This window comes from Ctenopharyngodon idella, chromosome 14, assembly GCF_019924925.1.
Source record: "Ctenopharyngodon idella isolate HZGC_01 chromosome 14, HZGC01, whole genome shotgun sequence".
NCBI lineage: Eukaryota > Metazoa > Chordata > Actinopteri > Cypriniformes > Xenocyprididae > Ctenopharyngodon > Ctenopharyngodon idella.
Window position 1 is genome coordinate 4,431,158 of NC_067233.1, and position 26,305 is coordinate 4,457,462.

Sequence of the window (26,305 nt, forward strand, 5' to 3'; positions counted from 1 at the left end):
GCACTTGTCAATGTCAAGTGTGATGAAGATGCATCTCTGCATTTGGCCATGAATGGCTCACTAGGGCCAAATGTGTATTTGTAGATCATTTAATTGTAGAATGGAGAGGCTGTTATGGAAACAAATGGCTTAGCATTTATAAAAAAAAATACCAGTTCATATGAACTGCAATAACCTTCAATGTCAGACATCAGTTTATGTCCGGTCTTATTTTTATTTTTTATTCAGTTTGAATGACAGTAACAGCTTTTGAACATTCTGTCAGCGCAGAGATCACAGCCCACTGATATTGTCGTGACACTGTGACACTGAATCGTGGGTAATAAGATGTAAAACTGTGACATCTACTGGAAGATGCAAAAACTGAAAAAAATTATTTCATGATGAGGGTTTATATGATTCATGATTTCCTGGAATGGCAAAACCATGTGCTTAATTATGTCATAATGTCTAAACTATAGCTCTTCTTATCCTATGATGTTGATGGCACACATATGAATGTTTTATTGACAATAAAAGATCACTTCCCTTCAGCTCTCAATGACAAATACCGTGTCAAATATCTTTGCCTATTTTCATAATTAGTGTGAGAAAGAATGGATGTCTTACTTGACTGATGATCAACACCCAGATACACAAAAGTACAACGTATTGAACATATTGTACCTCATTGTTATTCACAAAAAAAATTTAAATACACTACTTCGATCTGTCTACCTTGACTAAGGTCCTTATGGGTGGGGGAAAAAATTGCAGTAATTAGCCTACAGTAACCTGCAAAACGAGTTACTTGCAAAAAATTAACCCTTGTGGACCTCCTAGTTTTAATGAACGTGCAAACATGCAAGTTCATCCATCAGGTAAAGGTAAGCAGTGATGTTCTTATTTTTATCATTTTAAAATTGCAGTGGCAAAACTGCGTTATGTTGTTAATTAAATTATGATTTTTCACCAAAGTAGGTCTAGTAATTGTCTAATAAGGTGATCAATGCTACTATTTTTATATGTATTTGTGTGTAATACATGTCTGCATCATGAAAATCATCTAACTCCTTAATCCATCAGTGTTACTGGTTCTTATTACGTTTAATTAGGTGTAACTGCCAACAGTAAATTACATTTATTTATTTTTTAATCCTGCAATTATTCAGTTTGACCTTGCATGAAATGAGAAAAAGGCAAATATAGTGTAAGTGGTTTGATGTATGATTGATGAGTTTCATTTTCACAAAAAATATATTAATAAATAAATGGGAATGCCAGTACAATTGTAAAATGGCTCAATTATTTCATGCTACACACACACAAAACATTCTCATGCACAAATTTTATTTGATTATTATAGACAAAATGTGATCAGCTACCACGTTTTGGTAAGACAGGGGGGCACTTGAGAATAATCCAAGATAAAAAGTTTGACAACTATTGTTATAAAACCCTCAGGTTTTCTTCAAAGAAGATTTCTACTGAATTCTAGTGGTGTCAGGATAGAAAATATAAAAACGAGAACTGAAATGATGGGAATAAACAAGCTAACAATTGCCTGTGTAGATTCAAAACATGTCAGCACAGGACTTCAATTAAACATTTACTCATGCTGAAGAAGATTCCAGCTTCACACAACAGCAATAAAGTCACAGATGCTAATATGTCTATTTACATAGATGACAAACAGATTCAGCCTCAAACTCATTGTAATTTTTTGTGACACTGACTTGAAGTTAATTGGGCTACAGTTAAGTCTTCTCAGATCAGAATTTTTAATAAAAAAGGGTTAAAGAAAATTAAAAGTGTCAAAGATATGCATGTTTTTACTTTCCTTAATTTCCTTACACAATTTCCTTGTGAGTGTATTTATTTTACCAATATTTTTAAATATATTTAGATTAGAGGTGCACCATTGCTAAATTTCTCTGCCGATACCGACAGCCGGTTTTAAAATCATTTTCCAACTCCCCTAGAGTTAAACAGTTGAGTTTTACCGTTTTCGAATCCATTCAGCCGATCTCCGGGTCTGGCGGTACCACTTTTAGCATAGCTTAGCATAGTTCATTGAATCTGATTAGACCGTTAGCATCTCGCTCAAAAATGACCAAAGAGTTTCAATATTTTTCCTATTTAAAACTTGACTCTTCTGTAGTTACATCGTGTACTAAGACAGACGGAAAATGAAAAGTTGCGATTTTCTAGGCCGATATGGCTAGGAACTATACTCTCATTCCGGCGTAATGATCAAGGAACTTTGCTGCCGTACCCATGGGTGCAGCAGGTGTAAGTTTTTATTTGAGTGTAATTATTATATCTGAAAATAAAAAGCAGCTGAATATAAAATTTCTGTTGTTAATTGTAACCTGTAATATTGTAGTGTACCAAATGAGAGGGTTCCCTGTATAGTTTGCAACATTATTTGGGAGAGATTTTTTTTCCTTAAAGGAACACTCCATGTTTGTATAAAAACTTAGTATCACATAAGGTAGTTTTCATAAGCACTTGTCTTCATGGCAAATTTACACAAAAATAATTAACAGTAAATAGGCTCCTCTCTAGTGTTTATATATATATATATATATATATATATATATATAGATATAGATAGATAGATAGATAGATAGATAGCTAAGGAGCTGTGAACATTGGAAAACATTCCTGAGGTAAATTTGACATGATGTGACATATTGTTCACAAGCTGTTTTATTAACGTCTTTATGCGGTTGAAACAAATAAAGTGATTACATGAGACGTGATACATTCTGGTAAGTTGTACTAGGCTATATCTTTCAACATACCTTTGATATTCATTCATGTTTTTCGAGATATAACTTGTATTGAAGAGGAAGAAAAGACTGAACTGAGGCATTACAGCGATCTGACACGTCACATTTAAGAGTGTCAAAACGCCATTTATTATTTTAATTTCATGATAAAATGGACAGAATTTGAAAACTGAAACTTTTATTCTTATCAGAAGTAACAAAGCACAAAGCCTTTTGCGATTATTGGACAGGACGCGCTACAAATAATATTTGATGTAGCAAAAAATAAAAATAAAAACGCAGATCTGGCAACCCTGGCTTGAAATACGGGTGATTCACAGGGTCAAAAAGAGCCTGCTTTTGCGTCACTATTTTTAAACTGTTAATGCGTTAAAATTCAACACAAAAGCTGGTTTGCCAACCGCCAAGAAGAAGGAGAAATTCAACACAAGGGTGATTTTCTTTACACACAGTATGTATGAGTTGCAGTCTGAACAGGTTTTTCCGCACCCTTTTGATTGACAGGATATAATCGGCTCTGATCATCGGCCGTTTTTAAACGATAGTGATAATAATAGCTTTTATCGGCCGATACCGATTGTTGGCCTTTACATTGGTGCATCTCTAATTTAGATAAATGTTCAAGATTTTTTTTTTTTTTTTTTGTATAAATATTATTAATCCTAAAAATCATATTTTGTTGATATTTAACAATCCAAACTAACCGTTTCTTGTCATTTTTCCTGTTCGTTCCACTTTGATTGCATCATGATAACAGATTATGTCAAAATACCAAAAAATAAACCCCAAACTACCTTTCTGTTTCTAAGTGTTTCTATGTGTAAAATGACATGTTTGATGTCTTGCCGCATATTCCAGGATTCATAACTACAAAACAAATTAAACATCTAATTTAAAAAGCCCTTACCTGTCATGGGGTTTATCTGGAATCGTCCATCTTCATTGCCAGAGAGGATAGTATATCGCACAGGCTCATTATCGGTGGCATCTTTAGTGAGGGCAGACACACTGATCACCTCCGATCCGATCTGGAACGATTCTGGGATCTGTACATAGTACTCCGAGCTAAGAAACAATGGCTGGTAATCACTCAGGATGACCACATGAACAGAAATGGTGGCAAAGGAGAAAAGTCGAGGGAGGCCACGGTCTGTGGCTTTTACTTTCATCTCATAAGTGGACTTGGTCTCATCAGCTAGAGATCTCTCCAGTCTCAAAATGCCTGAGATTTCATCTAGGGAGAAGAAGCCACTGTCGGCACCTTGAAGAGAATACCTCACCTCTGAGTTTATACCTGGAAGAGTTATACAACATAATATTCTCAGTATTTCAACAGATGACAGATGTTTTTTACAGAATACGGAAGTTTGTTGTGCATAGCCCCCATTTGCAACTCTTTATTTATGTTCACATTGCAAGATAAAAACATTATGTTCTTTGACTTTGCACATTTGTGCATTACTTATGCTTAGAAAGTAAGGGCATTAAAAGGATAGTTCACCCAAAAATGAAAATTCTGTCATCAAAAAATATTATGGAAGTCAATGGCTACCGTCAACTTTCTGGTTTTAAAATATCTTCTTTGTGTTCAACAGAAGAAAGAAACAGATTTGGAACAACTTGAGGGGGAGTAAATGATTAATTTTAATTTTTGGGTGAACTATCCCTTTAAATCACTTGTTGAAGGCATATTATATAAGAGCAAAGTAGTTCAAAATTCACATGAATCCCTGTGACGGTACTCTACATGTTCGCACACATCTCCAGGTGTGGTCTCCAGGTGTGGTCTGTCCCTCTCTAATCATGTTTCTCTGTCACAGCTTTCAATCCTACATCAAACGTTGCATACCTTTAGGTGTTCAACATGCATGTGATGGGTCAAAGAAAAAAGCTGTGGGGCTTTTAATGCTTTCTAAGTGGATAAGCCGAAAATAGTCTGTGTGTTTTGCTTTAAACCAGCCATTCGTGACAAGAGAAACAGTGCCATACCTGTGTCTGGATCTTTGGCATAGATGACAGCAATAGGCGTCCTAATTGTGGTGTTGTCAAACACAGTGATTTCATAATGGCTCGTGGAGAATTGCGGCGAGTTGTCGTTCATGTCCTGCACCATGAGTGTGACATCTGCCTGACAAGAGCGGCCACCACCATCAGTCGCTTTGACAACAAGATCATACGCTGATTCCTGCTCGCGATCCAAGACTGCAAGGGTGAATAGCTCACCTAAAAAAAAAAAAAAATTTTAAAACATTGGAACAAGGTGAAACAAGGCTTAAACGACAATAACAGGGGAGGGTTAAACACTGTGTTGTAACATGTATGGAATCTAAGACGAGCCTTGACTAGTTATTTATTTGATAAATGTGTGCAACAGATTATTTACTTGGAGTTAGCGGTTTCATTTCTTTACCATGGCTGCAAAAACAAAGAAACTTGCTGTTTCAAGAACTTAACACTACAGAGTTGGACACAGTCCTGACTCCTTTGTTTCTATATTTGCCCAAAGCATTTCTTGCATCTTGTATCTTGTTAACCCAATATAACCGTCTTAAAAGATGTTACTTAGATAGGCTCCCCTAGAAGAGATTAGGTCACATAAACGTATCATAAATCAAATACTCTCATTGTTTTCAAGGAATTCCAAAAATTCCAAATGTCCTGAGAAAGTTGCCTCTTATCTTCTTTCTTGATTTGATTTCCTCGAACAGTAAGCAAAAGCAATCTCAAACTTTTCTTCAATCTCAAACTGCTCCAAACAGTGAAACCTACAGGAAGATCGAGAGATCAAAATTACCAGTTTTGGAGTCAAGATGGAACTTGTCTGCATTAGGTCCATGAAGAGTAAATGACACCAGGCCGTTTGTTCCAATGTCGGGATCAGAAGCAGAGATCTTCAGGATGAACAAGCCTGATGAAGAATTCTCCATGACTGTCTCGGTATAAAGTAACTGGGAAAAGGGAAAAAAGTTGGACTAAGTGGGACATTTTCCAATAAAAAAGGTTGCCATCAACCAACATCAAATTTCTTGTTTTGTACTTTGTGAACAATAAACCAAGAACTTTTAGAATTTCTTCAATTTAGGTTCTAGTATGTAGGCTTTTCTACAGGAACTTTTATGTCCCAGGAGTGATTTTTAAAGGGAACCTAAAATGCCCCTTTTCACAAGATGTAATATAAGTCTCTGGTGTCCCCAGAATGTGTCTGTGAAGTTCCAGCTCAAAATACCCCAAAGATCATTTATTATAGCATGTAAAATTTGCCTCTATTTGGGCATGAGCAAAAACATGCCATTTTCGTTTGTGTACCTTTAAATGCAAATTAGCTTCTGCTCTCCACCCCCTTTCCAGAAGAGGGTGGAGCCTTTACAGCTCGTGCTTCGGATACTCAGGCAACAACAAAACTGGAGAATCTCACGCAGCAAAAAAAAAAAAAAAAATGGAACAGCGTATTTTCAGACACTGCTTCTGATTTATGGGGATTATAAAAAAGCAGTGGGTGGATTTTTATCATTATAGGCTGTTTTTTTACACACACTGTGGACAAACATCAGTGTTCAAACACCTTATAAAAGTGAATTTTGCACAATAGGTCCCCTTTAACTGAATAAATGCCAACATCTTTTTTTTTATGAATATCACATTAAAGCCACCATGTGTTACTGTCTTCATCATTTATTTTATTTATTTATTTATATTAAGCATGTATTTTCTATATATCCACAAGGACAAAACTGCCCATAGTTGAAGAAACACACATAAAAAATGCAAAAACATACTGATATCTTCTGGAGAACGCCTGACTTACTTGCTCACACAAAGGACTGTTGTCATTGAGGTCAAGAACATGGACTTCAACATTGGCAGAGGTTTGAAACCTTCCATCTGTGGCTATTACATTAAGGGTGTATTTGTCTTTGTCCTCTCTGTCAAGCGGACTTTTGGAAATCACTGTCCACTCGTCCCCTGCTGCTGTGACTGAGAACTGGCCCAATGGGTCTCCATCTTCAGAGATGAAAACAGCAACAGTATGTGTTTAAAACCAAAATACATAATTTTGCCCATGGAAAAACATGTTTATACAACAACCAAAGTTGAAGTAAAATGTCAAAGCTGAGCTGTAAAGCCAGACTGCACAGAAGAACTATCAGTTTCATTATATTAATAGTATTTTATTAACATTCTATTAATAGACAGGCAATCAGCCATAATTTAACTAAACAAGTGACTTTGCGTACCTGTTATATAACATACAATCTGTCTATTTTCTGCAGACACATCTTTATCAGTGGTTGTCAGAGTGACAATGGCTTCTCCAGGCCTGCTGTTCTCTAGGATGGACCCTTGGTACAGTTCCTCTGTAAACTGGGGTGGGTTATCATTTTCATCTGTGATAGTCACCTCAACTAGAACTGAAGAGGTCAGTTTGACAGTGTCACCATGATCAGTGGCCACCACATAGAATCTATGAAGCTGTTTGGTCTCAGAATCAGCCTCCTTTAAAGCAATAATCCAGCCAGTTTGCGAATCAATTGTAAACATGTCGCCAATATCATCTGACTCCGGCTCAACTGTATATGAGACTTCTCCGTTGACGTTTGTGTCTGCATCATTAGCTGTCACTTGAATAACCGTGGTGCCAGGGGGCAAATTCTCAGCCAGGAAGGCCTTATAGGGGTCGGCCTCAAACATAGGCCGATTGTCATTAACATCTTGAACCTCTATGTGAACAGACACAAGAGATGCAACATCGGTGCCATTGTGATTTCCTTGAGCGATCACATCAATCTTGTATACTTTGGTTTTTTCATGGTCAATGTTCTTCTGGACCACAACTGTACCGCTATCTTTGTCGACAGCAAAAGCATGCTCTTTGTTGCTGTCTATAGTGTTGCCATTCACCAAGCTGTATATAAGCGGCATGTCAGCATCTGCCTTGACTGTGCCTATCTCATATCCAATAGGGAGATCCTCAGATGCTGAGAAAGAGTACAATGGCTCGGTAAACCGGGGCAGAGTGATCTCTGGTGGGACCACCTTGACCTGTACTGGCACAGAGGAGTTGTAAAAAGGAATGCCTCCATCTCGAGCCTTAACTTTGAAGGTGAAAATCTTATTCTCCAAACCAACAAGACTCTCTTTGACGCTGACCACTCCGGTAAAAGGGTTGACCTCAATAACATCTTCAGTAACCTCCTCCGCTTCTTCTACTGTGTAAGTGACGTCAGCATTTTTACCTTCATCTGCATCATAAGCCATTATCTGTATCACTGGCGAGCCTTTGTTTACTGTGGATTGAATGGAAATCTGATACTCTGAGGCTTTAAATTGAGGGATATTATCATTCTCATCTGTCAGAATGATCTTTACAGTGCAAAACCCCACTCTTCCTCCACCATCCTTAGCCATGACCTTAATCGCGATAACTCTTTGCGATGGATTTTCTCTGTCCAATGACTGAGAAGTCACAATTTGTCCATCTTCATCGATGGAGAACTTCTCATCGGCAAGCTTGTTAATTATGGTGTAGTCTACACTGCCGTATGGCCCATCATCCGGGTCAATAGCAGCCAGTCGGATCACACGAGTTCCCACTTCGGCATTCTCAGCCAGATCTGCCTCGTAAATGTTCTGGCTAAAATAGGGGCTGTGCTTGTTGCCGTTTGTCATGTCAATGTTAACAGGGGCAGTCTTCTGAAACACACCATCGGAAACTGCAACGGTGAGGTTATAAAATGGATCCAGGTTTCTTTTGCAGACATTAGAAAATGAGATAAGTCCAGATGATTCATTAATAGAGAAATATCTCCCCTCATTGCCAGATAGGATCTTATATTGGAGGTCATCCTTACTATCGGGGTCTGAAGCCTGAACTTTGATAACGATGTGGCCACAAGTGGCCATTTCATCAAGAGAGGCCCGATAAGATGGCTCACTAAAATCTGGAGGGTTGTCATTGACATCTATGACGTTCACAATGATGTGAGCCTCACCGCTGAGCGGTGGTGCACCTTTATCTGTGGCTTTAACTTTCAGAGTGAACTGCTGCGTGGTTTCATAGTCCAATACTTGCAATGTCACCAAAATCCCACTTAGTGGGTCAATTTCAAAGAAATCACTTTTGTCAATCAATTGGTAAGTTACATCTGAATTTCTGCCTGAATCTTTGTCAACAGCTGAGACCTGTAAAACAGATGTGCCTATTGGAAGGCCCTCAGACACATCTGTAACATAAGACAGATTCTGAAAGACAGGGGCATTGTCGTTTATATCTTCCACATCAATCTCTACTTTGGCTTCGCTAAAGGTACCAGTCACCGAATCTGTGGCACGAACAGTCAAAATATGCTTTGTTTGAGTCTCAAAGTCTAGGAAATCAGTGACACTTAAGACCCCTGTTTTGAAATCGATGTTGAAAAACCTGGAGGCGTTGTCTTCCTCTAGATTGTAGATAAGGCGGTATCCTTCTGGGTTTCTTGCTTGCACATGCAGAATCGTTGTAAGAGGATTAATATTCTCAGGTAATTTCAAAGGGTAGTACTGGCTTTGAAATATTGGATGAGAACGATTTTGCACTTGGATGTAGAGTGTCCCGGCGGCTGACAGACTCGGCTCACCCTCATCTGATACCAGTACAGTGAGCACATATTTATTCATAGACTCAAAGTCTAAAGGTCTTTTAAATGACACATCCCCAAGATAATCGTCGATCTGGAAGAGACTGAAATCATCCTCCAGTAAAAATATTATAGATCCATTCTCACCGAAGTCGTCGTCGGTCGCTAGCACTTGAAAGAGAACATCCCCTGGTTCAGTTTCCGCCGATATCATCAGTGAATGAGGCAAATTTGATATTTTCGGTGCATTGTCATTGATATCATCTATATAGACCTTAACATGAGTGACATCCACACGTGGTGGATGCCTCATGTCTCGGACCTCCACGGAAACATTGTACTCATCCTGCTCCTCCCGATCAAAAGGAACTCCGGTGGTCTGCAGGACTCCAGATGATGGAACCACCGCAAATTTCCTATGTGGGTTCAAAACAGTGTACTGCAAGGGCTCGTTCAGATAGCTACCTGTTGCTCTCAGGACGGCTAAAGTTTTCACAGATGTAGTGTTCTCCAGTACAGTGGCTACATGCATCCTGTCCTCAAACTTCAGACTAGTCTTTGTTGCATTGGTGATATTGAATTTCACTAGGGTAGTGTCTTTATATAACCCATCGGAGGCAGTTATCTTCAACTCATTATGGGACTGTAGATCAGATGAATCATTCACTGAGATGATTCCAGTGGACTGGTCTATTTTAAATGCATTTTTATTACGACTTTCCGAAATCATGTAGGTGACTGCTGAATCTGCATCATGAGCCGTCACTTGGATCACTTTCATGTCTTCAAAAACTGGTAAGGTCAAGGCAGTTTCATATACAGGTAAAGCAAATTTGGGCGGACAATCATTAAAGTCCAGGACACGAATGTTTACTCTGCAAGGCTTGGAAGAACTTAGCGATGGCTCACCAGAATCCCACACCTGAACGCTGAAGAAAAATTCAGGTGTTTCCTCAAAGTCAACTGTACTCTTTAAGAAGATGGTACCCATACTCGGATCTATTTTAAACACTTTCTGAGCTGCAGGCTCAAGGATTTGGAAGACCAGAAGTGCATTTTTGTCTTTGTCCGCATCTGACGCCTTGATCACCAGTGGCGTGTTGTTCTCACCAGTCACTATGCTGTTTATGGGCGCAGACTCACTAATCTGCCCGTAATAAGTGTTCTGACGGAAAACAGGGGCGTTGTCATTTTCATCTATCACATAAATGTAAATAACAGCATCAGATGAGACTCCTGCTGTATTTGTAGCTCTTATTTGTAGACGGTAGGAGGGGTGTTGCTCAAAATCGAGTGCATTTTGGACAGATAGTAGTCCAGAGTTGATGTTAATGTGGAATGTCCCATTGGGGTCGCCTTGATTGATCCTGTACAGCACTGAGGACGGGCAACTGGCGGAGACAGATAGCACAGGGGAGCCAGGAGGTATGGCCTCACTTATCTCAGTGATGTATTCTTCAGAGGAGAACCTGGGTGGTGTGAATTCAGACAGCTTTACAGTGATGGTAACAGGGCAGAGGGCACTGCGCTGAGGAAAGCCCTGATCTGTGGCTTTTACTGTGAGGTGATAGCGCTCCTGCGGAAGTTTGTCTAATGCATCAAATACATGAATGCTTCCTGTCTCCTTGTCGATTTCAAAGGCACCATCCACATTTCCACCTGGACAAAAAAGGAGATTGTTTACTTTAAGAGAATTTTGTTAAATGTCAAAAACAGATTAAATGTGATTATCATTTTTTAATTGCCACCCAAGAGTATTATTTATAAATTCCACCTTAAAACTGAGTATTAAGGCAAGACTTCATTAATTTATATCTGTGCTTTACATGAAGTTAAAAAGCAAAGGTAATATAGTGCTCCAGGCAAATTTCTTACCAGAGTGAAAGGAATAAACAATCTCTGCATTGCTCCCTGTATCCTTATCCAGGGCTTTGACTCTTAGCACTTCAATGCCAGGGAGTGCCAGATTACTTATGGTGCCCTCGTAAAGGGAATTCAGAAAAGATGGGATATGGTCATTACAGTCTTCTACATGCACAACAACCTTCGCAAAGTTCTTTTTTATTGGGATCTTGTCATCTCGTACCTGGAAAGATAAAGTACATGGGTCAATGTGTGTGGGGTGCAAGAGTTAGGGAGATAACTTTTGACCAGCGATGACCCTTTTAGGCACTTTATTGAGGTCAGGAATTTTTCTGTAATGTGGATTTATGGTATTCACTGTGCTCTGACCTCACTATGCCAGGAACTCAAGATAATTAATCAAGATGATTTAACTGGAATCCTAAAACAAAATGATTTCATGCACATTTAAAGGGTTAGTTCACCCAAAAATGAAAATTCTGTCATTAATTATTCACCCTAATGTCGTTCCACACCCTTCGTTCATTTTCGGAACACAAATTAAGATATTTTTGATAAAATCCGATGGCTCAGTGAGGCCTCCATTGATAGCAAGATAATTAACACTTTCAGATTCCCAGAAAGCTACTAAAGACGTATTTAAAACAGTTCATGTGACTACAGTGGTTCAACCTTAATGTTATGAAGCAACGTTAATACTTTTTGTGTGCCAAAAAAACAAAATAATGACTTTATTCAACAATATCTAGTGATGGGTGATTTCAAAACACTGCTTCATGAAGCTTTACGAATCTTTTGTTTCAAATCAGTGGTTCGGAGCACATATCAAACTGCCAAAGTCACGTGATTTCAGTAAACGAGGCTTCGTTACGTCATAAGTGTTTCGAAATTTCAATAGTTCACCACTAGTGGGTGTGACTTTGGCAGTTTGATATGCGCTCCAAACCACTGATTCGAAACAAAAGATTCGTAAAGCTTCAAAGCTTAATAAAGCAGTGTTTTGAAATCGCCCATCACTAGATATTGTTGAATAATTTCTTCTTCTTTTTTTTGGCGCACAATAAGTATTCTCGTCGCTTCATAACATTAAGGTTGAACCACTGTAGTCACATGAACTGTTTTAAATATGTCTTTAGTAGCTTTCTGGGCATCTGAAAGTGTTAATTATCTGTCAGTGGAGGCCTCACTGAGCCATCGGATTTTATCCGAAATATTAAACATCTTAATTTGTGTTCCGAAGATGAATGAAGGTCTTACGGGTGTGGAACGACATGAGGATGAGTAATTAATGACGGAATTTTCATTTTTGGGTGAACTAACCCTTTAATCAAAGTATCATTTTTTTCTGGCTTGATTTTGTAATAGCCTTGATTGCTCTGGCTATTATTACTATTTACATAAGACCTTGAGATGAGAGTCTAGTTGAATCAAGTCAAGTGTCACTTTACCATTACAATCAGAGTATGAGTGGAGATGGTCTCATAGTCTAGCTCCTCTTTAATGACAAGCAGTCCACTCCTCTGGTCCAGGTGAAAGTACTTGAGGCTGTCTGGGTTGAGGCTGCTGTGGATGGTGTAAAAGAGTCCACTGTTGGCATCTGCATCATGGGCACTAATGTGAAGGATCTCCTTCCACGGAGATGTGTCCTCTGGCACCCTTACTTCATAGAGGCTCTTCAAGAACATGGGTCGATGCTCATTTATATCCACTACTTGAATGTAGGCCTAAGAGAAGAAAGACAAACCACTACACTCTCAGCTGTCCATTGGCTTAAAGTGAGACATATTAAAATGCAGACCTGATAACAATGGTAAATCTTTCATCTCGGATTCTATTTGCAGAGGTGCATGCTATGAATTTATCGACTATGCGCTCGATGTGTGATGGATTTGGCATGTGTGCTCATACCTGAGTGGTTATGGCCTGAAATCCATCTGTGACTCTGACTGTTAAGTTGTAATGAGATCTTCTGCCTGCATCCAGACGTCTAGCTTTCACAATACTCCCTGTGTTCTTCTCAATGTAGAAGTCCTGCTCTTCATCACCACCTAAGATACCACAGTGGTTAGATCAGTGGTTCTCAACATGGGTCAGAGGTTTGATCTGAACCAAACACATAAATGCACATATTTAGGATAGCAAAATAAAAGCCTTACGAACTTCAAAAAGAAGATTAAAAACCTTCCAGTGTAACTTATTCATCAAAGGGCTTGTATCCAATCAATCTTTATGGTATTTTGGTGCATATTTATCTGTTACTTCTCTAGCTGGATGATTAAAATTTAAGTTAATGTTATTTGCATTTCAATATTCCATAATTAAAATAACCCACGACAAATAAAACTTATTACAATCTTTGCATTTGGGTCTTTTCATTGCTTTGCCTCCAAATTAAATAGGTGTTGTTGTATACAGTACAATACTTTTAATTATGAATTTATGTAATTGTGTTGATTCTGATTGCCTTTATTTAGGTTTACAAATTTGTTTTGAGCCATAGTGTGCATTATTGACTGCTAAGATCAATATTAATTCAATATTATATTAATATTGAATTTTAATGTTTGATTTGAAAAGAATTGTTTACTTTACAATACTACTTTACTATGTTGTTTGTGTCTTGGGTGACCATAAAATCTGCTGTGTTAGAAAAACATTGGGCCAGAATAACATGTTGTTTCACACATCTGATGGTTTACCATCGACACCTCTGTGTGAACTTTTGTGGGTGAACCCGTATGCATTATTTTAAGAGCTGAGTGAGAAACACGAAGTGTTATGACAGTAAGATTCAGGTGAAGTGTAATCCACATACAATCCTCTACAATTCGCAATTACATGACTAGCAACAAAAAAAAGCCTTGATGAAAAGTACCAGTATACTGTAGATTTCACATTTGAGAGTATGGGTACCAATCACACAACCGCTCTATAATACCCACATGAGTCTTTGTTGTTATGCCCATCCAGGTACAATAATGACAGAAAACAAGGCCACATTAGGAGGGCACTCCTGGCACACTGTTCATGAGATCAGCACTATTGTTTAAGGGAAAACATTTGGCACAAGTATAAAAAGACCAGACGTCTTACTCAGTGGGGGCAAATTCATGCCTGCTTTAACAGATGGTGTTTATTAAGAATTCCACCTATTGAAGTCTTTCTGGTCCCATTTTAATACAACTGTAATTACAAGTGTCTCTTCACTATATTCCTTTCCAAACTTTACAAAGCAGTCTTCAAATGGATTTATCATCCTCTTAGCTGAAGACCAACCATATCTAATACTAGCCTTGATGGAGGCTTTGAGATACGTTCTGAAGAAAAGCTGTCTGAAGATCTTTTGTTGCTTTTTTATTATTATTTTTTTGAATCAATACGTAACTGGCTTCTCAATGCCTTCAAACTAAATGATAAAAAGTTAGGGTTGGGGACAAAGTTAAGCAGAATAGAAATAGTTTTATGTAATTATTTAAACTTTTTAATCTTATATTCTAATCAAATATGATTATTTTTTCTTCATTTTTGCCCTGCTGTTTATGTAAATCATTGTTTTTTATTTAAAAAATCATCCTTTAGGTGTAGGGTTTACAGAATAGTTACAGACTAGATTAGTTTTAATTATTAATTTATTTAATCACATCACTTCTTCTAACTGTCTGGATTCATTTAGAAATCCCCAAAGGTAGAGAATTAAATTGAAAATCATCATTCAATGTTAATGACATTAAACCATATATGTGACCTAACATTAATAATCACAAAATTATGCATGACAAATTCAGAGGAACATATAAGGTAATGTATGACACTGAGTCCCAAATCAAAGAGTCCTTTTCATCAAATTGACCACAGTTTCTTTGTTAAAATATAATGTGTAAGTATCTAAGTGTAAGATAACGAATTTAAATTAATGCAGGCCTCGCTGTCATTATATCATATTCAATAGAACCATGCTGTGATAAAACAAGTTCTGTAGCTGGTGAACTTTCTTCCTTGTGGTTAATTTTTCCTCCCTACTACAAATGCTTCTGATTTATTTCCACTGAAGCCCATTTCTCTCTGAGCGAGTCTGCGGGGCTGAAGGTAAGAATGTGGGGAGTAGAGTGAAGGTCAGGTTCAGCCCTTAACTGCAGGCGAATATGTGCTGCTTGCACGGGCACAGAGAGAGTGATGGAAGCTCCTCTGGTGCTCTGGCTTGTCATCTGAAGAAATGTGTCACTGCTAAGATCTGCCTCCTGGCACAGATCTTATCACAGAGAGGGAAGCTATAGCATCACAGTGACACCCGACCCCCTACATGCCATATTGGCTGCCCATGACAGCCAAATTACACACCTTCTATACCATTTGACTCTAATAAAATTGTTTTTCTTTCTTTTTGCATAGCTATTTTATAAAACATGAATTTATAGGCCTACTCTACTGTAAAACCCAGTGATTTCTGAGGCAAAACTAACAATTATTTTATAATATTATTTTTTAAACAAAAACATCACTAAATGTTGTTAGATTTATGCTTAAAGGGGACCTATTATGCAAAATTCACTTTTACATGATGTTTGAACATAAATGTGTATTGGTAGTGTGTGTACACAACCACCCTATAATGATAAAAATCCACCCACTCCTCTTTTTTAATCCCATAAATCACAAGCAGTGTCTCAGAACAAGCAGTTTGCAGATTCTGTACAAAGTGACGTCACTTTGTACAGGCCCCGCCCATGACTGTTGACGGACACTGCCGTATTAGCACAGACCCCGCCCTGAGCGATACACTCGCCGCCATTTTCTCCAGACCGGAGCAGCTGTAGCGACAAGAATGGAGTTGTTTTACGGATATAAAGTTTTCCTGGTTTATTAAGCACCCCAGAAAAGGCAAAAGGTCTGTATAGATTTGTTTACTGTTAGTTGTAAACGAGTGTTTTTGTGTAATTCGCTGTGTATGTTGATCAAAATGCGAGGGAGAGAGAGAGAGAGTTTATGGATAAGACCTTAATGTGCACTTCTTGTACTGTGTTTTATTCAGCTCTTACAGTGATTTTCTGGAGTGAAAACAGACGCTTCATCTTTTGTGTGAAGTACAATAAACTTCGACGGGGTCCACTACTATGGATATAATATGGATAAAAGCAAGTTGACAACATAAGTTATATCTGCAATTAACTAAACTATACCTGTTCTATCGGCACGCAGCAGATATTCTCTGGCTCTCTAGGCATCATTGTCCGACTCCGGTTCGAACTAAACACTGCTACAGACAGTTTCTGACATTTTCAGTGCGTGAGATTGTCCTGTTTTGTTGTTGTCTGTATGCTGGAGCATGAGCTCTTGAAGCTCCACCCTCTTCTTGAAAGGGGGCTGAGAGCACCAGCTCATTTGCATTTAAAGGGACACACAAAAACGGCGCGTTTTTGCTCACCCCCAAAAAGTGGCAATTTTAACATGAAAATAAAAAATTATCTGTGGGGTATTTTGAGCTAAAACACTCACTCTGAGGATATCAGAGACTTATTTAAAGGGGCATAATAGGTCCCCTTTGAAACAAGAAAAAAAATGACCATGGGATAAAAAAAATCTTGTTTATGTTCATTCATTGTAAAGAGCAATGGTATGGTAAATGATAGAGCCTTGCTTACCGATAATGTCAAAAAAGAGCAGGTTCTTTGAGATCTCTGTTCGAATGATTCCCACCATGTCAGAGACAGGATCTGTCTCCATCACCACATAGTTGAAGGGCGGCTCATCAAAAGCCAGTACCTCAGAGTTGGACTCAGGTTGGGGCACCCACTGGACATGCAGACGGGTCTTAGACATTCTTGGAGGGTTGCCTTGGTCTGTTGCTTGTATCTATGACAGTGAAGCAGAAAACAAAAGGTGAAAATGTGCATTTTTTTCCCCTTTTATTGTAATTTCTAACTAGATTTACTGATTGTGTCCGTACCGTCAGAATACTGTAGTTGCCCGGAACAAACTTTCCTCTGGCCGTCACCACCCCGGTCTCAGGATGGATACCAAATTGATCCTCATTGCTGTCTTCCAGGCTGAACGTGATCATGCCATTGGGCCCCACATCGTCATCACGGGCTACCATCCTGTAGATGTCCTGAGGCTCAGCCGTGCTCTGCTGTTCAGGTAGTTTTATCTGGAAAAGCTTGTGACTGAACTGAGGGCTGTTATCATTCTCATCCAGGACTTCAATGATTACGGTGGCAGTGGAGCTTAATGGAGGAGCCCCTTCATCTGATACCATGACCTAAACAACGGCAGGTGAGGGAAACATCTTGAACATCATCAAAACCACATATTATAAATAGAATAGTGGACAATACAAAAGTCTAAATATAAAATATTATAACTGCAATAGTCTTTATTCTGGAATATAGAGAATATAGTGGCAGCATTCATTTACAAGAATTCATATCCATTTTATTTTCCCTCAGTTTTATGAATTTTTTCAAAAAATGTTTTTTTTTTAAAAAAATACATCCTCCATGTGATGTACCATGGCAGAAAAAGGCTTAGAATGACCCCTTAAATTATTAAACATTGTACTGTCCTCTTATATGTAAATATGTTTTTTGATTTGTGAACCAGATCAACCAGCTTGTCGAAAAGAACTGGCTTTAAATGAGTGATTTGTTCTCAAAACGGATGTTCACTGATTCAACAATGACTCAGTGATTTGGTCACAGTAGATATCAAGTTAACAGCACTCTAGAGGAAATGATTCATTTTACAATTCTGTCTGTTCACCATTCAAAGCTTTTGCATGGCTTCAGAAGACTTGAAATAAGTCATACATTAGAGACGCACCTGTGTATTGACCAATAATAGGTATCGGCCGATAAAAGCTATTATTTTTACTATCGGCCATCGGCAGATTGTTTAAAAACAGCCGATGATCGGGGACGATTATATCCTGTCAGTCAAAAAGGTGTGAAAAAAACGTGTCTGACTGCAACTCATACTGTGTGTAAAGAGAATATCTCGTGTTGAATTTAGGGAAAGTTAACGCGACAATAACGCATTAACAGTCAAATACAGCTACGTAACTGTTTGACCCTATGAATCACCCGTAGTTCAAGTCAGGGTTGCCAGGTCTGCAGTTTTTTCCTACACTAAACATTATTTGTAGCGCATCTCATCCAATAATCGCAAATAGCTCTGTGCTTTGTTGCTTATAAAAAAAAAGAGCCTTCAAATTCTATCAATTTTATCACGAAATTCAAATAATAAATACCGTTTCGCTCTTAAATGTGACGTGACATATCGTTGTAGCGCCTCACTTAAAGCGACAGCGCGAATAGTGTTGCCAAGAATTGGGTTACTTTAACACTGTTTCTGCGGGTTGTTTTTCATGTCTGCGGGTTAAAGCGACCCCAAATAACATGATATTTAGCCCCTGAAATGTTAATTTTACCAGGGGAACCCCGCCAAAAGTGCGGATTTTACCCCCCGGAACGTGATTGGGCTAGTTTTGAGTAGCAAATGGGCGGGTTTTGATGTGAAAACCTGGCAACTCTGAGCACAAGTCATCTCTTCTAGTTTAATAAGTTACAGCTCGAAAAAACATGCATGAACATCAGAAGTAATGTTGAAAGATACCGAACTTACCGAAATCTGTATCATGTCTCATGTAATCATTCAATCAGTGTTTCAACCACGGAAAGATGTCAATAAAACAGCTTCACTAAAAGTTGCATTTACCTCAGGAAAGTTATCCCGCGTTCACAGTTCGTTAGTTAGCTATAAATAAACACTAGAGAGGAACTTATTCACTATTAATTATATATGTATGTTTGTTTGAATAAATTTGCCATGAAGACAAGCGCTTATGAAAACTACCTTATATGTGCAGCTGAGTTGCATACAAACATTTCAGTTTTTATTTAAGTGTAATATCTGAAAATAAATAGCAGTATAATATAATACATCTGTTGTTAATTGCCACCAACATTATAGTGTACCAAATGAAAGAGTTAGAACTAATTTGCAGCATTATTTGGGAGAGATTTTTTTCTCCATAAGAAAAAACTATATCGACTTCGGCCGCTATCGTTCGGAATAATCGGCTATTGGTATCAGCTGAAAAATTTAGTATCAGTGCATCTCTAATATACATTAGTGCTTTTTTGTCCTTTTGGAGTTCATGGACACTATGAATTGTTGTATGGCAAAGACATACCTGAAGATTCTTCAAAATTACACAGAAAAAAAATAACAGTTTTGAATGACATAAAAATGGGGAGAACTATTCCTTCGAGACTGATGCACACACTCGAAATACAAACAGCAATATGTTCTCAGCAATCAGCAGAGAAAGGCTCAGGCCTGAGGTTCATGACCTAGTAAACAGAAAGGAGCAAGTGAACCAACCTCAATGATATGCTCTGCTTTTTGTTCCCGGTCCAGAGCAGCAAGTGTGCTGATCACACCTAAACAAACATACAGAGGAAGAACAGACAGGCTGATCAATGGATGGATGGCACACCTGTTCGTTCACCCCAGGCTGCCCATTTTACTTTCCCTTTTCACAGGTTTGTTTTTCAAGCTTTATTTGTTTTGTCACACTGTTTATACTAGGTCAACCTGCGGTATACAAGCCGTGGGAACAACAGTTATTTTTCACATCCGCGTCAATGAGGATTTAGCCATCACTGAAAGACCAAACTTCCCAGTTGCCAAGAAACTGACAGAAAATGAGCCACGGCTTAAGAACCAAAGCAGTTGACAAGTGCAAAAAGCAGTGTTGTGAATTAGTATAAGAGGTTTTCAGACACCATTCTACAGCTGAGTGTTATAGTGGCTTGGTTAAGTGTGCTTCAAGACCCAACAGCTGATTTCAGGCTAAGGGCGGACAAAATGCACCAGTGACAGTGGTTTACCACCACTGCAATAAACACTTAAGAGTGTCATTTCAGTGGAAGAGGACCCACAGCATATATCAACCTGTTCAGCACTCAAAACAAACCCTGCTGGGGTTTTATGGCAGTCTGTATTTAGGCAGGTGATCCTAAAAGTGTGGTTTTGGCATTAATGCCCACCTGTGGAAAGATTGCCCTATCGTGCATGCATGGGACAATGGGCAAATGCATGGATTTAAAAACGTCTTTAGTACTTGCAGCATTCAAAATATTACAAAACAACCCTTTTTTGTCTCTATTCTCGTGTCTTAATCTCCCCTAGAGCATTTTGGCTTTTGATAATGTAAACTCTGTTCCCAACCCACCCAAGAATTATTTGTCTTACCTACTTACTCACTCTAGAAATTGTTCATGTCCAATAAATTCTACGGTTTTGTGGTGCTAAGTTGTTAAGGCGGTTAGCTTAGTCAGTGTTCATTCTAGTGATTAGTCATCTCAAGCTGTCCTGTCCTGACACGGAGTGTCAAAAAACTCCAGAGAACTCTAGTCCCTTTAGCCCTGGGGGAAGAAGGCTAAACCACACTGTTATTTGTCGCTCTCTCTGCAACTGATTTGACTTTTGAGATGTAGCATTGATTATATTATATTCATTTAGCATTCTTCCTGCACTATACAGTACACACATACAATATTCAAGGAGCTCTGACTCTTTTAAGAGTAACAGCTCATAATAAATAAGTTTTCGCCTCAAGCTTCCAGCCAAACCTGTTAGCCCTTTAATAATGGAAATGAGAGCTCATCTAACATTTTTTTGACCTGTATAAAACATCTACAAATAAGCATTTCAGTGTGGTAAATCCTTCATATAATACAACCCAACCCCCTGTCTTCTTTGTAATCCTTGACTATTAGCTCAGGGTGAGGCAGATGAAACAACAAAAAGACTAGGTTTAGTCAAGACAAGTGCAAGCTTGCAACGCTGGTTAATGCGGTTCTAATTTTCATAGTTACTGTTCAAAGGCTAGGTTAAGCTGCAAAGGGTCAGATGTGTTGCATTTTGTGATTGTGTGACTCTGTGGGCCTGCTAAACAACTATCCTCACCCTTGACACAAAATGACACAGTATTCACAGTAATTAGAGGTCCTATTCATTGTGCCCTTCACAAGGCATACCACACTTATGTTAAAAGTGTGCCTAGACATGTTTAATCAATCCTTCAAAGGTTGCATTATCGCACGACATGAATCACCAACGTCAAAACTGATGAACAAGTACTTTCTGATGGACCATTTGAAGCATAGAGTTACCTGTTTTGGGGTCTATGGTGAAATATATGCGTTGAGAATCAAGGATTTGGAAAACAAGCTTCCCCTCAGAGGACTTGTCCATGTCTGTGGCAGATACTTTTAGAACAGATTTGTCCTTTGGCAAATTCTCTTGCACTGAGCCAAAGTAGACAGGCTGGGACAGCTCAGGGGGATTGTCATTAATATCCCAAACTTCGATGTAGACCTCAGTCCAGGATAGCAGTGGTACAGTGCCCAGATCTTTTGCATAAACTGTCAGCCAATAGTGTGGCACAGCTTCACGATCCATAAGGCCTGCGGTCCGAATAACACCTGCAAAATGTAATTATCCAGAATCAGCAACAACAATATACTGCAATGAAACATTACCATTACATGTGTGCTTGTCTTAAAGGATTAGTTCACTTCAGAATTAAAATTTCCTGATAATTTTGATGATAAAGATGTTCATGTCTTTCTTTCTTCAGTCGAAAAGAAATTAAGGTTTTTGAGGAAAACATTCCCGGATTTTTCTCCATGTAAGGAACTTCAGTGGGGTTCACCGGGTCCAAATGTCAGTTTCAGTGCAGCTTCAAAGGGCTCTACACGATCCCAGCCGAGGAATAAGGGTCTTATCTAGCGAAACGATCAGTCATTTTTTTTAAATAAATTAAAATTTATATACTTTTTAACCACAAATGCTCTGTGATCCGCTATGCTTTACGTTAGATAGGTTACGCGTGACGTAGGCGGAAATAGGGCGGAAAACTTCAAAACCGCTCGATAACGTTGTTTTACCCTTTTTTTGTAAAGGGCGTTTGGCTTAATCTTTGCACACTCACTTTGCAGACACTGGATCTGTACTTTCATCTACGTCACATCTGACCCTTTGCAGCTTCACCTACGCCGCATCTCAGAGCAGTGCAAGATGAGCATTTGTGGTTAAAAAGTGTATAAATTTTTATTTTTTTTAGAAAATGACCAATCTTTTCATCAGATAAGACACTTATTTCCTCGCCTGGGTTTGTGTAAAGCTGCATTGAAACTGCAATTTGGACCTTCCACCCAGTAAAGCCCACTGAAGTCCACTATATGGAGAAAAATCCTGGAATGTTTTCCTCAAAAACCTTAATTTCTTTTCAACTGAAGAAAGACAAACATAAACATCTTGGATGACATGAGGGTGAGTAAATTGAGTAAATTTTCATTCAGAAGTGAACTACTCTTTTAAACATACACAACAACATTGTTTAAATTTGTTTTCTAATTTGAAATTCCGAAATCACTTCAAAACGTGCTCAAGAATCGCTAAACTCAACCCAATAATTATGTATTCAAAGAAAAAAAGGTGCATGTAATGTAACAGTGCTTTTCAAATTCCTAAAATCTTTCAACATTTGCAAGGAAAAGCCATGTATCACATTGTCTTTACATATGTTTGGTATGCCTAATGACTGATCTGTAAATGTTTGAACATGCAGCGTTGACCCAAAATGCTGAAGGCAGGTACTGTAAAAAAGAAGGTCAGTAATATCCATGAGGTATTTTCCTATCTAGTTAAAGCATGTGAGACAAACTTGAAATTTTGTAATCACAAACATACCTGTTTCTTCATCGATCGTGAAGACGCCAAGCCCTGAACCATCATGGATGTAGTATCTGACTACTCCATCTCGTCCTAGATCGTTATCTACAGCTGTTAGTGTTAAGACTGAAGTTCCTATTGTAGCATCTTCCATAACGGCTGCGTTATGCACAAAAAGAGTGAAGAGAGGCCGGTTCAGGTTTTCGTTGACATCTAACACTTCGACCTCAATGAAACATGAAGACGATAAAGACCGGGGCTTTCCATGGTCTACAGCTCGAACCGTTAGATTATAAGACTGCTGCCTTTCAAAGTCCAGTTCACGCTCCAGAGTCAAGCAGCCTGTGGATGTATCCAGGAAAAACGTCCCTGATTCACTGTTTTTTAGGTTGTAGCTTATGCGCCCTCCGCTCTCCAGATCTAAATCAAAGCTTTCAACCCATAACAGCACTGTGCCTGGAGGAATGTCCTCGGGAACTTTGATCCTGTAGACTGTGGGTACGAACTTTGGAGGATTGTCATTGATGTCCTCCAGTACAACCACCAGATCTACAAACGAGAAAAGTTGTGGGTCCAGTTTGGCTTGATCTCTGGCCTCAATTGTCAGGTCATATCTACTAAAGGTCTCTCTGTCTAAAGGCCCAGTTACCTGCACCACTCCTGTAATTTCATCAATTTTGAACAAATCGGTGAAGGTTAACAATGAATATTTAAACGCTCCATTGTCATCCGAGTCAAAATCGACTGCACTGACTTTGAAGATGCTTTTGTCAACCTCTGTGTTTTCTGGGATGTTCACCACATATCTTGGCTGAGAAAATAACGGAGGATTATCATTGGCATCAAGAATACTAACAGCAAGAAACTTCCACGTAGAGATTTGTGGAGATCCCAGGTCGTACACAGTTATGTTGAGAATGTAGAACTCTTTTTGCTCTCTGTCCAAAGCACAGATAACCTTCAGGTCCCCTGTGTTCATGTCAATAGTAAAACATCCATCCTCATTTCCACTGGAAATTGCATAGACAAGCTTTCCGTTAAAGCCAGAGTCATTATCAGTGGCATTAAACTGCAGCACAGATCTATTGAGAGCAAAGTCTTCCCTGATGTCGATCGAGCTCGGTGTGCCCGTGATAAACTTTGGAGAGTGCTGGTTAATTATATGAACATCCGAGATAGACTCTTCTTCTTTGACCGTGAGAGACGGCTTAAACGACTCAATAAGCTTCTCCGTCATCTGCCTAGTAATTCCGGTCTCCTCGCAATATGTGGTGGCACCTTCGCCCTTGCCTGTGATACGTACGGTCACGGTGTTGGGATCGGCACTATGTTTGCCATCTGTTGCTGTTATTTTAAGTAAGTATGTGTCTTCATAATTTGAGGGAATGGCTCTAAAAAGTTTAATGGTGCCAGAAACAGGGTCAATTGTAAACAGGCCGTCATCATTCCCAGATTCTATCCTGTATTTGATCTGCTGCAGCTCATCCAGATCGAGTGCTGACATCTCTGTAATACTCTTCCCCACAGCAAAGTCTTGGGGTATGGAGGCATTGCATGCCACCCGCTCAAACACTGGAGAGTTGTCATTGATGTTGGTCATGGTGATTGTTGCAGAGCATTCGCTAACTCTGTTAAAAGGGCTGCCGCTATCAGAGGCCCATATTCTCAGGTGGTACCATCTCTTCATGAGCTCATAATCGAACTCCTGAGAGGTCGAAATCACACCGGTCAGTGGGTCGATATTGAAAGGAACGGGACCGGTGTTTGCTATAGCGTAGGTTACAAAACCATTGTTATCTTTGTCCACATCAATAGCAGAGACAGCTAAGATGCTTGTTCCGATTGGGGCATTTTCAGGCAGAGAAGCCTGGTATGAAGGCAATGTGAACCTAGGGGCATTATCATTTTCATCAATTATATCCACAACGACACGGGTAACCGCTTCTCCATCGTTCGCAATAACATCAAACTCATAATGAGAGTGCTTTTCAAAATCAAGGGACTGAGAAGTCACAATTACACCAGTTTTGGCACTGATTTTGAATTTACTGCTATCAGGGTTTTCTTTGATGCTGAAGGTTGTGTTTTTGAAACTCAAACCTACAGATACTCGAACCACGTGACTTTTCGGTGGAGAAAATTCACTGAGGGTGACATAATAGAGTTCTTGTTCAAATGTCAAGGGTTTAACTTGCTGCGGAGGAGGAGGAATATGCACTGTTTGTATTGGTGTTTGCAGAGGAGGGACACTTCTGTCTTTGGCCTGAAGGGAAATGTTTAGTCCAAGTGGGTTTTGTGACCAGTCAATCCATTTTGTTGAGACAAGCTGAAAGCCACCCTCATACAAAGTAGATGGAATAATCTGAAAGCACTTTTGCGGATCACCTTCAACTATACTTAAAGACGCCACTTTCTCTTTCTCCTTGGGTTCCATCTCGATATTCACGATTATTTTGTCGTCATCCGTTTGTGCACTAGTGGGTGCAATGAGGGTAAAGTTTTCTGCCACTTTTTGTATGGTCACAACAACTGTTGCTACATTTCCAAACTTCTGCACACCAGAAATTTTCTTTGTCCTGTCCTCTGCCAGCACTGTTAGGTCATACCTGTCTCTCTGACTGGCGTCTAGTCTTTTGACAAGTGTAACGGTCCCCGTGAAAGGATCAACGGCAAATGGGTGTGATCTTGTGGTGAATGAGTAATAAAAGTCTGCATTGCTGCCGATATCAGCATCCGTTGCGCTCACTCTCACCAGGCTCGACTTGATCGGTGTGTCTTCTTTGATTAGCACATTATAAGAGGCAGGGTAAAAGAGCGGTTTCAGATCATTTGTGTCAAGCACCTGGATCAATACCTTTGTTCTAGCTCGGTTCTCATAGGTACTTTCTATAGCCTCAACGGTGAGAGTGTAAATGTCTCGTACCTCTCTGTTCAGCACAGCTGAGTTACTGCTTCTGGTTTTGATTCTCAGAAAGCAGAAATCACCTACGCTTTCCTCCTCGGCTTTGAAAAGGCCATCATCATCACCAGAGACAACCTTGTACTTGATGTCCCAGAAGGGATCAGATAGTAAGATGCCCATTCGGACTGGGTTCTCCACATAGGTCCTGGGGGCAGAGTTCTCATAAATGCTCGCATTATACAAATGATGGGTGAACCTCAGTAGAGAGTTGTCTTTAACCAGGCTCCCCTGACATCTGGTTAACATTCCTAGGACTGCTATGACAGTGAGAATTATGGCTGTGTCTGTGAAAGCCATTCTCACCGTCTCAACATGGACCCGCAGACCTGAAGAGAAGGAAAAAATATTCATTA

The 26,305-nt window shown here is 39.1% G+C and overlaps 1 protein-coding gene across 1 annotated transcript in view; it reads right to left on the bottom strand.

Moving 5' to 3' along the window:
- fat2 (FAT atypical cadherin 2) overlaps positions 1-26,305 on the bottom strand; it is a 56,407-nt gene that overhangs the window by 24,793 nt on the left and 5,309 nt on the right. Inside the window, exons 2-14 of the mRNA XM_051860100.1 lie at positions 23,009-26,278; positions 21,427-21,738; positions 19,631-19,689; positions 17,196-17,507; positions 16,891-17,101; positions 13,160-13,299; positions 12,700-12,975; positions 11,264-11,474; positions 7,010-11,047; positions 6,580-6,776; positions 5,569-5,722; positions 4,764-4,997; positions 3,682-4,068 (exon numbers count right to left, since the gene is read on the bottom strand). Of these exons, the coding sequence (XP_051716060.1) occupies positions 3,682-4,068; positions 4,764-4,997; positions 5,569-5,722; positions 6,580-6,776; positions 7,010-11,047; positions 11,264-11,474; positions 12,700-12,975; positions 13,160-13,299; positions 16,891-17,101; positions 17,196-17,507; positions 19,631-19,689; positions 21,427-21,738; positions 23,009-26,249 (9,772 nt within the window). The 5' untranslated portion in view covers positions 26,250-26,278. The remainder of the gene's footprint in view (positions 1-3,681; positions 4,069-4,763; positions 4,998-5,568; positions 5,723-6,579; positions 6,777-7,009; positions 11,048-11,263; positions 11,475-12,699; positions 12,976-13,159; positions 13,300-16,890; positions 17,102-17,195; positions 17,508-19,630; positions 19,690-21,426; positions 21,739-23,008; positions 26,279-26,305) is intronic.